This window comes from Neurospora crassa, linkage group I (genome assembly GCF_000182925.2).
Source record: "Neurospora crassa OR74A linkage group I, whole genome shotgun sequence".
Taxonomy (NCBI): Eukaryota; Fungi; Ascomycota; class Sordariomycetes; order Sordariales; family Sordariaceae; genus Neurospora; species Neurospora crassa.
In genome coordinates, this window is record NC_026501.1 from 5,871,497 (window position 1) to 5,883,933 (window position 12,437).

At 51.1% G+C, this 12,437-nt stretch overlaps 4 protein-coding genes across 5 annotated transcripts; 2 read left to right on the forward strand and 2 right to left on the reverse strand.

Moving 5' to 3' along the window:
• The first annotated feature begins 4,917 nt into the window (after positions 1-4,917).
• Positions 4,918-6,493, forward strand: NCU09214 (hypothetical protein). Its single transcript, XM_954065.2, has 3 exons — positions 4,918-5,379; positions 5,436-5,762; positions 5,816-6,493. Exons 1-3 carry the CDS (start codon positions 5,067-5,069, stop codon positions 6,415-6,417), a joined length of 1,242 nt encoding a protein of 413 aa, XP_959158.2. The 5' UTR covers positions 4,918-5,066; the 3' UTR covers positions 6,418-6,493.
• A 1,139-nt stretch (positions 6,494-7,632) lies between these two features.
• NCU09215 lies at positions 7,633-8,910 on the reverse strand. 2 transcript variants are annotated; one of them, XM_011394956.1, is made up of 3 exons: positions 8,584-8,910; positions 8,435-8,511; positions 7,633-8,302 (listed from the first exon to the last, which is right to left on the reverse strand). In XM_011394956.1, exon 3 carries the CDS (start codon positions 8,259-8,261, stop codon positions 7,824-7,826), a length of 438 nt encoding a protein of 145 aa, XP_011393258.1. In that variant the 5' UTR covers positions 8,262-8,302; positions 8,435-8,511; positions 8,584-8,910; the 3' UTR covers positions 7,633-7,823. The 2 variants fall into 2 exon arrangements, with proteins under 2 accessions (XP_011393258.1, XP_011393259.1); XM_011394957.1 differs by having other exon boundaries at positions 7,633-8,307.
• A 194-nt stretch (positions 8,911-9,104) lies between these two features.
• NCU09216 (oligosaccharyl transferase epsilon subunit) lies at positions 9,105-10,666 on the forward strand. Its single transcript, XM_954067.2, has 3 exons — positions 9,105-9,822; positions 10,031-10,152; positions 10,258-10,666. Exons 1-3 carry the CDS (start codon positions 9,394-9,396, stop codon positions 10,322-10,324), a joined length of 618 nt encoding a protein of 205 aa, XP_959160.2. The 5' UTR covers positions 9,105-9,393; the 3' UTR covers positions 10,325-10,666.
• NCU09217 (golgi reassembly stacking protein) lies at positions 10,536-12,391 on the reverse strand. Its single transcript, XM_954068.2, has 3 exons — positions 12,048-12,391; positions 11,906-11,989; positions 10,536-11,838 (listed from the first exon to the last, which is right to left on the reverse strand). Exons 1-3 carry the CDS (start codon positions 12,222-12,224, stop codon positions 10,945-10,947), a joined length of 1,155 nt encoding a protein of 384 aa, XP_959161.2. The 5' UTR covers positions 12,225-12,391; the 3' UTR covers positions 10,536-10,944.
• Positions 12,392-12,437: the final 46 nt, after the last annotated feature.

Genomic DNA, 12,437 nt, shown 5'->3' on the forward strand with positions numbered 1-12,437 from the left:
AGAGACATCCCCAGATCCCTAGACTAGAGGTACGCAGTCATGAAACGTCATCATGGAGTTTGGGCTTCCACTTCCCCCGTCCTGACACTGTCTGGTAGCCTACCAAGCATCGACATATCTCTTTGCTGGGACCGTTGGTTGACGGGGTTTCCAGGATGCAAAAGCTTGTTACACAGACTGAGAGGCTGGGATTGGTGTCGGGTATGCTGAGCATTGAGGTTAAGCATTACTGCCCAAGTCATGGACTCTGCTTGAAAGATAGCGTGATGTCGCTCACCGGTCTCTTAGTCCAAGCCTCTGACGATATAGTCCACACCCGCTTGCTTGCTTGCTCAGCAGCAATAGCTTCCAGACCCGGTCTGGAAAACTTCAATCTTGCAACATTGTCCCCAAGGCGCCCATCAAGACGACCCTTCGGGGATGCGGCCCATGTAGCGTTACATGATCGCAGGGAGGCTTCCATGGCTCCCAATGCGACCCAGTAGCGCTATATAGTAGCCAGCATTATACCAGCTTGAGTCTTGTTCAGCGATAGCAGCATCTGCCATATCACTGCGCAAGTGCCAGATAGCCAATATCGCAGCTACAGTCCTGTGTCGCACTGCAGCTGGAGCAACCGGTTCATGAAAGAGGAGAGGAAGAGAGCAATCCGGGAAAGCGACGACATTGGCTGATATCATCGTCTCTTCCGAATTCCAGGCCCCATACTGTTGCTACGGCAGACATCAAATATGTCTTCACCCTTTCAACTAGCTGATGCAAGGTACGGTCGACCTTTCTGACACTCGTTAACAGGCTGGCCCGGGCTAAATAAGAGACATGTATGAAAGTGGTACCAATCGAAACAGCGCATCAGGTACCATGGTAAATTTCTTCTGCCACGTTGCTAAGGATCAACAAGCCCTGATAAGAACTCTGGCCCAGCATGGCATTTCCCCGACGGATCGTGTCCCCTCCAGACAGAGAATAGCCAGACTGATATCCGTCCCGGCGCAAATCAACCTCGGCATAATACGAGATGGGTCCAAGTCGACGATTAACGAAGCCACAAGCATGACGTTTTAGTTGACTAGTGAAAGAATCGAATAATCTTTCCCCGAACGAAGGACACCTCCAACTGCAACAGCGAGGCCAAGGATGACGGATGAGGGGGGTTACGCATTCTTGGCATCCTTACAAGTGGTGTGGCTTTTACCAGACGCTTGACTTCAAACGGGACTGATCCCAGGGCTCAGACAGTCCTCAACCTATCATGACAGTCATAGGTATGTGATCCTTGACATTTATTTGCACGGACCTGCCAGGGATCAGAGCGGGCTTTTTGAGCCTGGCAGCGGCGCATTTTTCGACACAAAAGTCCACGATAAACCTTCTTGGACAATGTCCTTGTAACTAGTCCAACTGTTCAACAAAGAACCGAGGTCAGGCTCCGACACGCAGGCCTCGCGCAGGCATCCACTACGACACGTTCGTGGCCACTATTCACAGGCTCTCGGTTCTTTGCTGGTCCTTATTTGGATCTCATCATGAGAGACCCGACAGCATCAACACAGCATCACAAGCTTTCCCCATATGATCATCTTCCAATGTCGAAATCTCAGGACTCCAAGATCCGATCCTGTTCACGAGGGACCCTACCCTTCCCGCTGGATGCCACTTTCGCGCATGATCCTGACCGCGGTCAACAAGGGTACAAAGCTGCACTAAAGCATCCTAGGTATGCATGTCATCTCAGCGTCTTCTTTTGGCCGGGCCTAGTGGCAACAAAGAAGCTTCGATAAGTGGAGAGAGGGGCAGAAGGCAACAACACTTTGGTCAAATCATTCCAGTGATATACGCAGGAAAGGGGTCTAGCCAAGTACAACCGACCAAGCATCTTCTACTGTGCCTGAGACACCAAGTACCAAATATGGGTTCTCAGGTACCTTGCAGTCCCGGGCAGCTGCGTACAGGTACTTACATGCGCGCGCAGGGATACAAGACTGAACATTGGGGGATGGCTGTCGACCATAGGAAGGGTACCTCATGCATGTACAAACTTCTTGCCAAACATCAATGAGTCCACCAATGTGGCATCGATGTCGAGTGCAGCCTATCATGGTGCTCGGTAGAGGTGCTGCATCCCTCGAAACAACAACCGGAGTCTGGGAAGTCCAGGTCGGTTGATCAAGTTAGTGGTGGAAGCAATGGAAGGAAATAGAGTTTTTCCTTCCGAAAGGCCCGATGGCTGATCAGGGGGGTTCAGTGTGGTGCTTCCGCCTTTAGCACTGTTCAAAGGGAAGTGGGCAAAGACGAAGGCAGCCTCCGCCGCTCCAAGGTAAGTATTGTGGTTCAGACCGCTTTTGAAAGAGCATCCCATCCACCGTCATGCGAGGACATGGGGTGGGAAGACCCGTAGGCCTAGACGGACGATTGCCTTCAATTTACTTTTGCTTCATGACACCGAAAGCTAGCAGTAACTGATATTAAAGTCACAGGCATGTCGAGTTGACCGAGCACCCGAACTTTGGGCTGGAACATGCCCTTGAAACCGTTTGAGGATACAAACTTCGGGTTACTTCCTCAGTTTCTGCCCTTGAATTATGATTGCCTGAAGACATTTTTGGGTTCCTTCCATGTCCGGGTGCTTCATTGTCTGGCATGCTCCAGCCCCAACAGCATTCACACTTGCGGTGCAGTGCACTTTTGCTTGCCCATTTTCTTTTACGTTGCCAGTGACAGAATGACTGTGCGAAGATCGGAGGGGTCCAGGGGACAAAGAGATATGGGAGAAGAACAAGAGCTTTTAATATGTTCCATGGTCATTAATTGATGTGACCTTTCTGTCCCGTTGCCCTTGTGCGTCGTCTCTTTGCCCAGTCTCGCCACTCCTTCTTGCATCATATTTTACTTTGAGGTTTCGGCCTACGTTGCCTTGTTCTTTACATCCCAACACTCCCTCATTCTCCAACCAATCTCGATGCATGAAGCTGCATTAATCACTTAGCCCACGCGCGGTCGTTTCATTTCATCTTAAGTCAAGTCCGTCTTTTATTCCCCCCAGAAAACTAGCCTACCTTCAAACCTCACACATTCACTCGGACCTATGACGACCTCAAACGATTGAGTTATTATAACGAGCACCAGCCTTAACGACCACTTGATCAGCAATCAACCACAAGTGTTCAGCCTTAGACGCCTTTTCCTGATCAGCATCTGGCTACGAGTGCTCATTCGCTGCAAAAGTCCTACAAATCAAAATCTCAACAGCCGCTGCAGTCGGGCAAAAACCACGAAGCAGTCAAGAAAAAGAAAGGAAAGTGCAGAGCGTAAAGACCACAACACCACCTTTAATCTCCCAATCGTATCCAACCTCTGAAAGCGCCTGCCAGGGCCCGTCGATCGTCGAGACTTTTTCATATCAGCATTTCCACCTTTATACCAGCTGTCGCTTACCCCGGCCTACCATCATATCTGCAACCAGCAGTGTTGTGTGGCGTAGACGCTGTTATATCACTCCCGGATCGTCTTCAGTTGGTTGCTTTGATCAAGCAGGGTTGACATTCCGCTCAGTCGACGAAAAGCGGCTTCAAATCGGACGAGCTGAATGACCAAGACCTTCTCACGGCTCATCGCTCGTGCGTTTTCCCAGGATCATCGAGTTGCACCTCTCGTGGTATGGTATCAGCAGATATCTCGCTGAAGCTGAGTGTGCCCCAGCCTTTGAGTACTTCTTGACCACCACTGCGAAATCGCTTGTGCAGTCGACACCAGATTAGCCGACGAAGCTGCTTAGATCCCAGTATTGCTCAACTTGGCGCGGCTCCTTTGACATATGCAAGTGGCCGACGCCTCATAGCCTGCCGGAACCCTCCCTCACTCAGCCAGATTCGACTGTTTCCCCTTGCAAGTTGCAGCTGGGCATCATCGATTGCAGTATCTCAAGGCACAAGCACTATACGCTCGTCCATCATACGTGCGGCTAATAGTTCTTTCTTCGACTGTGCTAAAACCTGGAAGCGCGGAACTACATCTTCTAAAACAACATCCAGCGCTAGCTGGTGGGAAATGTCCACAAACGGCGGCGACGGAATCTGTCACCTTAGCTGCTGACCATATTTTAGCTAGGACATATATATATTTCATCGATACACACAGACTATCACACCAGGGGTGTGAAGCCTTTAACCCGACCAACGGGATATCTTGGGGCTCCGGTTTCAGACCAAGCATCTCCTCGCTTGTGCATTTCAGCACGGTGGAAAAACTCCCTGAACCTCAACTGCAGTCAGCAGGCGTCGGTTCCCCTAGATACTACCCGCATTTCCCTAGTATACCTAAAGGTAGGTAGACGCATCAGATCACTGATATGCTTCCACCTCCCGTTGGCACAAGCTCATATCTAGGTGTAGCCATATCCAACATCGAATATAGCCCGACTCCTTGTTGCTGCGTCAACACCTTGCATCAACATCGCTCAGAGAGTTGCCGCTGCCATTGCCCTTCAGCCCAACTAGAATCAGAAAGAGGGTGTGTCCAGCGTCGCTCATATTGCTCTGGTCCTCTTATTCCGGAAGTACCAAATAATTTACCATCTTCATTGGCCCGCCTACTCGCTATATGCTCTCCGATCTCATCTACTCTGATTATTCATAGAGGTACTTCTTGCACTCCCCTTTCATATATCCAATACCCACATTAGTTTATGCTTATCTCTTTTCACTGGCTTTGGCCCATGGTCCAGATTTTGGCATCTCAGGCCACCCGCTAACTATATTCCTCAAGGCGTTTGCACATAGATACCCTTACCCCAGACACGGAGAATCAGCACCGATCATTGAATAGCTACGGTATTCGGTCACGATCGACCACTGCATCCGCAATTCCGATCATTACCCGCCTCCCGCCATCTCTTGTTTATTTGATGCTGAAACGTGCGGCAACCCTGAAGGCCGCCGTTCAGCTAGTAGAACGACTCAGAGCAGGATTGCCTGATAAAAACCGCCCATTTGCTCCTTATTAAATCCATAGTTGAAGGCTGGCTGTCTGGCAACTCCGCTATATATCCTGCTGTATTGTCAGTACCCATGACAGACACGATGTCATTTCAGTATCCTCCGCCACCGTCACAGAACGGCACAGATATGGATATCCAACATTCCGGGTACATGCCTTATTCCGTTCCGCCTCCAGGGTCGGATCTTAGGCACAGCCCAGATATGGGCAGAGATCGATCGGACTCTTATCCGTTTGCGACGAAGTCGAAGCGTTCAATGTCTGCATCGCAAACAAGCCAACCGCCGCCCACCCCGCGAGATCCAACGACGCCCGACCAAGGTCTGCTTTCAGGAGAGAAAAGAAGGAACAAACTAGGATATCATCGGACATCTGTTGCATGCGGTAAGTTCTAGTCAAGACCAAAGTAACTCTTGCGTGTACACTGACCGTAAACGCAGGACATTGTCGTCGCAGAAAGATTAGGTGTATTCCATCCCAGAACGACGTACAGGCTCGATGTGTCAACTGCATTCGCCTGAAGAAAGAATGCACCTTCTACCCAGTGGACCAACAACCCTCGCAAGAAACCCGACAAAAGTCGGCACAACGGCCTTCTACTGGGCCTAAGATCACGTCCACATCTTCATCACCGGCGATACAGAGCGGGGCCCTATCAGAAGTTCACAGTCATTCAAGTTATCCGCATTTGTCACTAGCATCAATCACGAACATGCCACCCCCAATGAAGCCTTCGGGTAGGGAAGAGTACACCCCAGATCCCAAGAGTAGGTCAAAAACCAAACAGACATGGTGTGGGTTTCCACTGACAAGTTTACAGTTCCCCCAAGTGCCACAAACACTAGATCCTACGAATTTGGCCAGCACGGCATGGCTAACTGGATTTCCCATGACGTCGGTCCGAATACTTCCAAATCGAACGATATAAACTCGAATTGGAGATCCTACACGAGTGAATCCCCCATCACCCCAGCCTTCCCCCCCTACACGCCGCACGCTCCCCAATCAGCCACATGGTCAGCAGCATCCATGGGCTCCGAATCCTCGCGGGATGAGTTAGCATGGTCATCATCCGGTTACCCTGTCCCTTCCTCTCGCTCCATGTCTTTTGGCGGCGGCGGTGAGGGCATCGCCAGCCAGCAATATCCCCCAGCGTCACAAACGGGCGGTGGCAGTCGCCCTTACGATCGCAGGTCGTCTGCCATGTCCAGTGATATCTATCCTTCCCCAATTGCCAATATCATGCCTGGAATTGATACCGTCTCGGGAACAAGTCAGGATCCCCATCCCGCCGTCTCAGCTGGAGCTGTTCCTCCGACCGGTTATGCGTCGTGGCAGCAACCTTATCAGTATTCCAAGCCTGCTGAAGGCTATTCTGCGTGGTATGGGGAAGGAGGAGACCAGCAGGGCCATGGGATGTAGGGGTTGAAGTCCCACTAAAGAAGGCTCATTATTCGGGCCACGACATGCTCAAGTGCGATGGCAGGCAAGTCGATGCATTACAGAGTTAAAATCAACTTTGAGTTTAAGCTTGGTTGAATTTGGCCGCTAGACATCTTCTGATGGCTATCGGGTTCTGGAAAGTCAAGGCATCTATTTCACGGCCACCAAGTGACGTTACTCGCGTTCTACCTTTCTGGATGCAGAATGGCGGTTTTGCGGAGAGAATGCGGCTCGGCTGAAGACGCTCCCCTGTGGTACTCGACGAAGATTCCCAGTCAACCCCCACTAATCAAAAGGCTTGCCCACCCGAACTCTCAGATGCACGAGAGAGAATCGGGAAACCGAGTGCCCAGTGACATCGAATGGGGTTATTGCGGCACGAGATACATCACATGAGACAGACCGAGACGTGATGATATCTTACAAGGTTACCCACTCTTGTTATGATGGGATCGAGTTTTTGACCAGTACAACCGCCATGAAACCACCATCGTCAAATTGAAATGGGCTTGGCTGGTCATCCGACTCAATGTGCGTGCAAGGATTACCCTTTATTTCAGGCCCTCGAATCGGAAAAGAGGGAATGACCGAGCAAGAGGAGATTCCAGAGATTGGTTCAAGGACTCGGGTACCGTTTCTGGATGGACCTCTACCACTGCTTCATACTTGACCATATTTTTCGGAGAATTTTTCATGGAAGCGGGACGGGATAGACATACGGAACGGCGCGAACAACCTGACGGCTTGGGGAAAAGAGAAGAGCAGCAATTTGGATAAGCGATGCTTACGTGGCGATGTTGTCATTGGCGTCTTGTTCGTCCGTTACTTGATAATACTCTCTCCTTTTCTTCAGAATTTGTTATTGTTATTTTGTTGATTTTCTCTCTGTTTTTTTCCCTTTCTCTCTCTCTTTATCTCTCCTGGTAAATCTAACAGGACTTTTTTTTCTTTTTTTTTTTCTTTCACATTATGATCAGCGACTAGGACGGGAAACAAAATTTGCAGCGGTACACGGATTATAGCTGGATTCATTGTTGGTTCATATATCTTTTTGTTCGGCTTTACAACTTTCTTCTCGCCTTTTTTTGCTTCTCGCTTTGTACTTATCTATGTTTTGGCTCGACGTAAGCAAAGAGCATTTTCATTGGTATCTCTTCATTGCCCTGGAAGAATTATCCCCATGATCATTTCACAGGAATCTGATACCATACTTGCTTCGCATTTCAGACTTGCCGCAGAGATGCACACGAAATAATGTACATGAACTCGTAGTCCAAACAGGAAGTGCCATGTAAATGTTATTATACTTGCGTGCAATCACTCGCGAGACACAAGGGGAAATAGAGTGATCCAAGGAAAGCTTTTCCACCCGGCGTAGCCTAATCTTATCGACTCAAATCCCACAACAACACCATCAACGTCACATACGCCGCAAAACTCAACCCCGTCAACAACGCCACACTATTCGTGCTGGTCCTAAACTTTTTCTTGACCACCATGACCGTCTTTCTCCTTTCCAGCCGTTGCCCTCCCCCTTCCATTCCATCAACTACCAGCCCAGCATCACCCTGTCGCATCTGTCCATCAAACCCTGTCGCTGTCGCTGTCGTTGTCCCGGTCCCATGACATTCGTCGTTATCCAAGTCCTCCTCCTCAACCTCCTGATCAAAAAATTGTCGATTTCCTTCATATCGCCGGTAAATCGCCACCAACATGACGGCAGCTCCGTATACGGCGAACAAAGCGCCGATGGGGTAGAATTCCGATGTGAAGATCTTGAGGATGATGAGCGCAAAGGAGAACTGTGAGAGGGCGGTGCGCATGTAGGCGCCTTCAAAGGTCCGTTGGGCGGCGCGGATTTCGACTAGTCTGGGGACCTAACTGTCAATAAATCTGTGGTGGACTGGCCGACTGACCGACTGGAAAGGAGTGGGTGGGTAGAAATGGGAAGAGAGGGCGGGGAGAAGGGGAGAGAGGGAAAATAGTATGTATGTACTCTTGACTGGTGAGAATGACGGAGCGGGCTCGGTGAAGACGGAGGTGGAGATGGTCTTCTGGGTGGGGCTGGAGGGCCTGGGTATTGTTGTATTTTTGTTAGCTATTCCTAAGACTGTGGTATTGAGATCTGCTGAGGAGAGGACATACCTCAAGTATGGAGGCCATGATTGTATGTTTATAATTGTGGTGTGAGGGATAGATAGTGGTGAGTTGTGAGTGGATGTCGTCACCGGGAGGGTGTAAGTCAACAAAGGGTCCCCAATGGGAAGGTTGAGAAGCTGGACAGCAGAAGTGCGCGAGATTCAAAGATTGGGTGAGTAGAAGAGAGGAAGACTATAACATCAATACCCGTGATTGTTTCTGAGCCAAATCACACCAAATGACATCAAAACCTCGGACTCATTTTCGCAGTGATCAGTCATAGCATGTTGTTCTGCAGAGAACTGAAGTGAAGTTGAACAAGCAAGGCCCTGCTCCACTCTCGACACCAATTCTCCACGACCTATGCATGGCATGGGAGCGCTCCATCGACTTGGAAACAGGTCCCCAATTCCACAGTGGAGCTCCATCCAATCCCTTCTCTCCCCACCCATGCCGCCTGGCCCGTGCGCCAGTTCCAATTGATATCCCCCCACAGTGTTCAACAAGCACAAGCATTGCGGGCGTGTGCGACCTCCGTAAGTACTGTATTGTACCCCTGTCCCCGATGATGACAGCCAGATGAAGCTTCGTGGCCGTTTTAGCGACTGGACACAGCGAGCAGTGTGTGGAATCGGAAGCTCCCGTCAAGGTAGGTACCTACACAAGCCAACACCCATAACAGCTTCAACAACATCGCGACAACGAATTTTCAAATCAACCATCTCGAACCAACACCACCTGCTAGCAACAGCGCAGAGATACACGAATCAATCGAAACGTTCCATAATCCCCAAACAATCATAACAATCCGTCACAATGGGTGGAAAGCGCAAGAACGCGGCTGCCGCCCGCGGCGTCTCCCCCACCCCTTCAGCAACCTCGACGACACCATCAGCAACAGTCACAACCAAAGTCCAACCCAAAGATTCCGCTCCTCCCATTGCCACGACAACCAATGCCTTTGCTACCAGCACTCAGATTGAGCCCACGACCACCACTACTACCACCTCTACCACAAAAGCCAGTGGGACTACTAGCAAGAGCAGCAGCAGCAGCAACATTGACAAGACGGCGGCGGCGGCGGCGGCGGGGGGACAACAAGCATGGAACAAAGTCTTCAGCAACCTTTTGAGACACTACCAGGACACAACGCCGCAGCGGACCAAGCTGCTTGATGCCTTCATGGCCTTCTTGGTGGTAGTGGGCGGGTTACAGTTTTTATATTGCGTTTTGGCTGGCAATTATGTACGTCGTCGTTCTTTCTTCGCGCGCCTTCCGAGGGTTCTCACCATCCGTCCCGAACCCAACTGATCCATCCCCCTTCCCTTCCCTTCCCGAACAATTTCAATGGTGGATCGAAAGAAAGCCAAAAAGACAGACAAACAAGAAAAAATCAGTAGAAGAGAAGCAAGCGTTGGCTGACTAATGGTCGTCGTCGTCTCACAACAAATAGCCCTTCAACGCCTTCCTCTCCGGCTTCTCAGCAACAGTCGGCCAATTCGTCCTGACGGCCTCGCTACGGATCCAGACGACCGAGGCGAACAAGAGTGATTTCCCTTCGGTGTCGCCTGAACGGTACGTAAAAATACGGGTTCTTATGCAGGAGGAAATGTCCGGGGTTATGTAGTGTTGGTGGGATAGCTGTGTGCTAACTTTGACTTACTTGGTGCTCGGTTATAGAGCCTTTGCCGATTACCTGGTCTGTAGTTTGATTCTGCATTTCTTCTGCGTCAACTTTATCAACTAGAACAGAAATCAATCGAGGATGAGCGAGCAAATGAGCGAGGGGGTCAAAAGTGCACCAGCGGGGATGTGGAGGATTGTCCTGCGATTCAGGGGTTGATAAACAGATCCAGGTAAATGAGTGGGAAATGATTGAAAGACGGGAACATGAAGGAAGCAAGCAGGCAGGCGATCAAGCAAGCAAGCAATAACAGAACCGTCCAAGATCTTAAAGGAGCCAGCAGAAGACAAAACAAAGGCGGGAGGGTAAATTGAAGCAGGTTGGCATTAATTATACCTTTCTTCTTTTCGATTTACAGTATGTACAGATGATGCTTCAAACTGAATTGCTCTACTTCCTTCTCCCCCTCGCTGAAAATGTTCACACTAGTGTGAAGTATACTACCGCGAGGGGTCTTATTATAACCTCACCAACTTCGGGCCTGTCATGACGCCAGGCGACGGGATTCTTCAACAAAATTCAATGCCCGCAAACTCCCAAAGCCAAGTACTGGACGGAAAGTCCAACGCCATTGTCAAAGACAGTCACCAAGTCCCATCCCTGGGTATCTGTAATCATCATATCCCGGGTGTCGTCCACGAACTCCTAGACTAAAACTTCTCCCAATACTCCACATCAAGCCACTAGCTCTCGCCTCGGTCAGCCGTATCTTCACCTTGCGCACTGCCAGGCGGCGGCGACGACACTGTCTTGGGCGGCCCACCCTTGGGAGGACCTCCCATTGGCGGCGGCGGTACTGGTGTGTTCTTCCTGCTAGGAGCATTATCCAATTCCCTGCTCTTCTTCTCCTGCTCCTTGAAGTAATCATCCATCGAGCCCAACCCTCCCCTATTCGCCGGTCTCTCCTTCTTCTTTCCCCTAGGCGGAGCAGAAGCGGCCGCGCCGCCAGACTGCGTTGCTGGGGTTGGTGGTGTGCCGACCATTTGCGCTGGTATGAGGAACTCACCACCGCCAACGGGTGGTGGCGGAGAGAAAGTCGCAGTGGCGGGGGCGTATTGGCTAGTTGCTGGTGGTGCGCTCGGGTTGTATCCGTATTGGGGTTGTTGTTGATACTGTTGCTGCTGTCCGACGTGTCCGTACTGCTCCGAGTCGCCGTCGAACATGGTCTCGCCGGGGGCGTGCACAGGCTCGCTCAGGGGCGCTGGCAGCCGATGCAGAGCGCCGTAGCCTAAAACGCAACCGAGGGCGCCCTCACCACCCCAGTCCCGGCTGGGCTGGATGGTCACCTCGCGAGTGACATTGTACTCGTTGTTGTAGATGTAAAGACGCAGGGGCCGGTCAATATGGTCCTCCACTAGCTCGCTGAGCCCGCTCTCGCCGTGAAGGACACCCTCGGGGGTGCCCAGGATGTAATCGCTGTACGGGAGAAGACCGGCGACGTCGGCGGGAGAGTTGGCGGGGACGTCAAGAACGTGCCAGATGTTGGTAACGACGGAGAGGGCAGTCCATTGGAGGGTAAGGCCGAGGGAGGCAGTGTCGGCGGGAACGGGGATGTGGAGTGCTCGAGTTCTTTGGCCCTGTTGAGAAGAAAAAGGTGTCAGCATTGCGTGTCAAAAACTTGGCATGCTCATGATGGTGATATACCTTTGCGCTCCAAAGTCCCAGCTGTACAACCCCGCCAGCACAGTTTCGAACCTCTTGGGCAAAGAGCCTCGGGTCAGAGTCGTCCTAGAGCAGAGCTTTGTTAGACCCGTGGCTCCCTGGAATGAACCATTTCCCAACATACAATCATGCGCCCATTGATTCCGACGACAAAGTCAAACCATGGCTCAATGGCCAGGTCTGGGTTGGTGTTTCGCAGCACTTGGAAGCCAAATCCGCCTGGCTGGTTCTCCTTGGACGTGGCCGCATCGCCGTCGAGCCGGGATATGAAGCGGTTGAGGGCATTAAACATGGTTGTCATCGTTGTATGCTAGTATGCTGTGAAGTCCGAACGAACGTTGGGTTAGTTTAAAGATTGGTGGTCATCCGCGATTTGGATGTTGATCGTCCGAGAGTCGAAATGCAAGTCCACGGCATGAAGGAAGCGACCCTGGCATTTACAGCACTCGGAGCTCCCGTATCACGGTGCGCTGGACGTTGATGAACGACAGCAGCACGAGCGAGCCCCACTTCA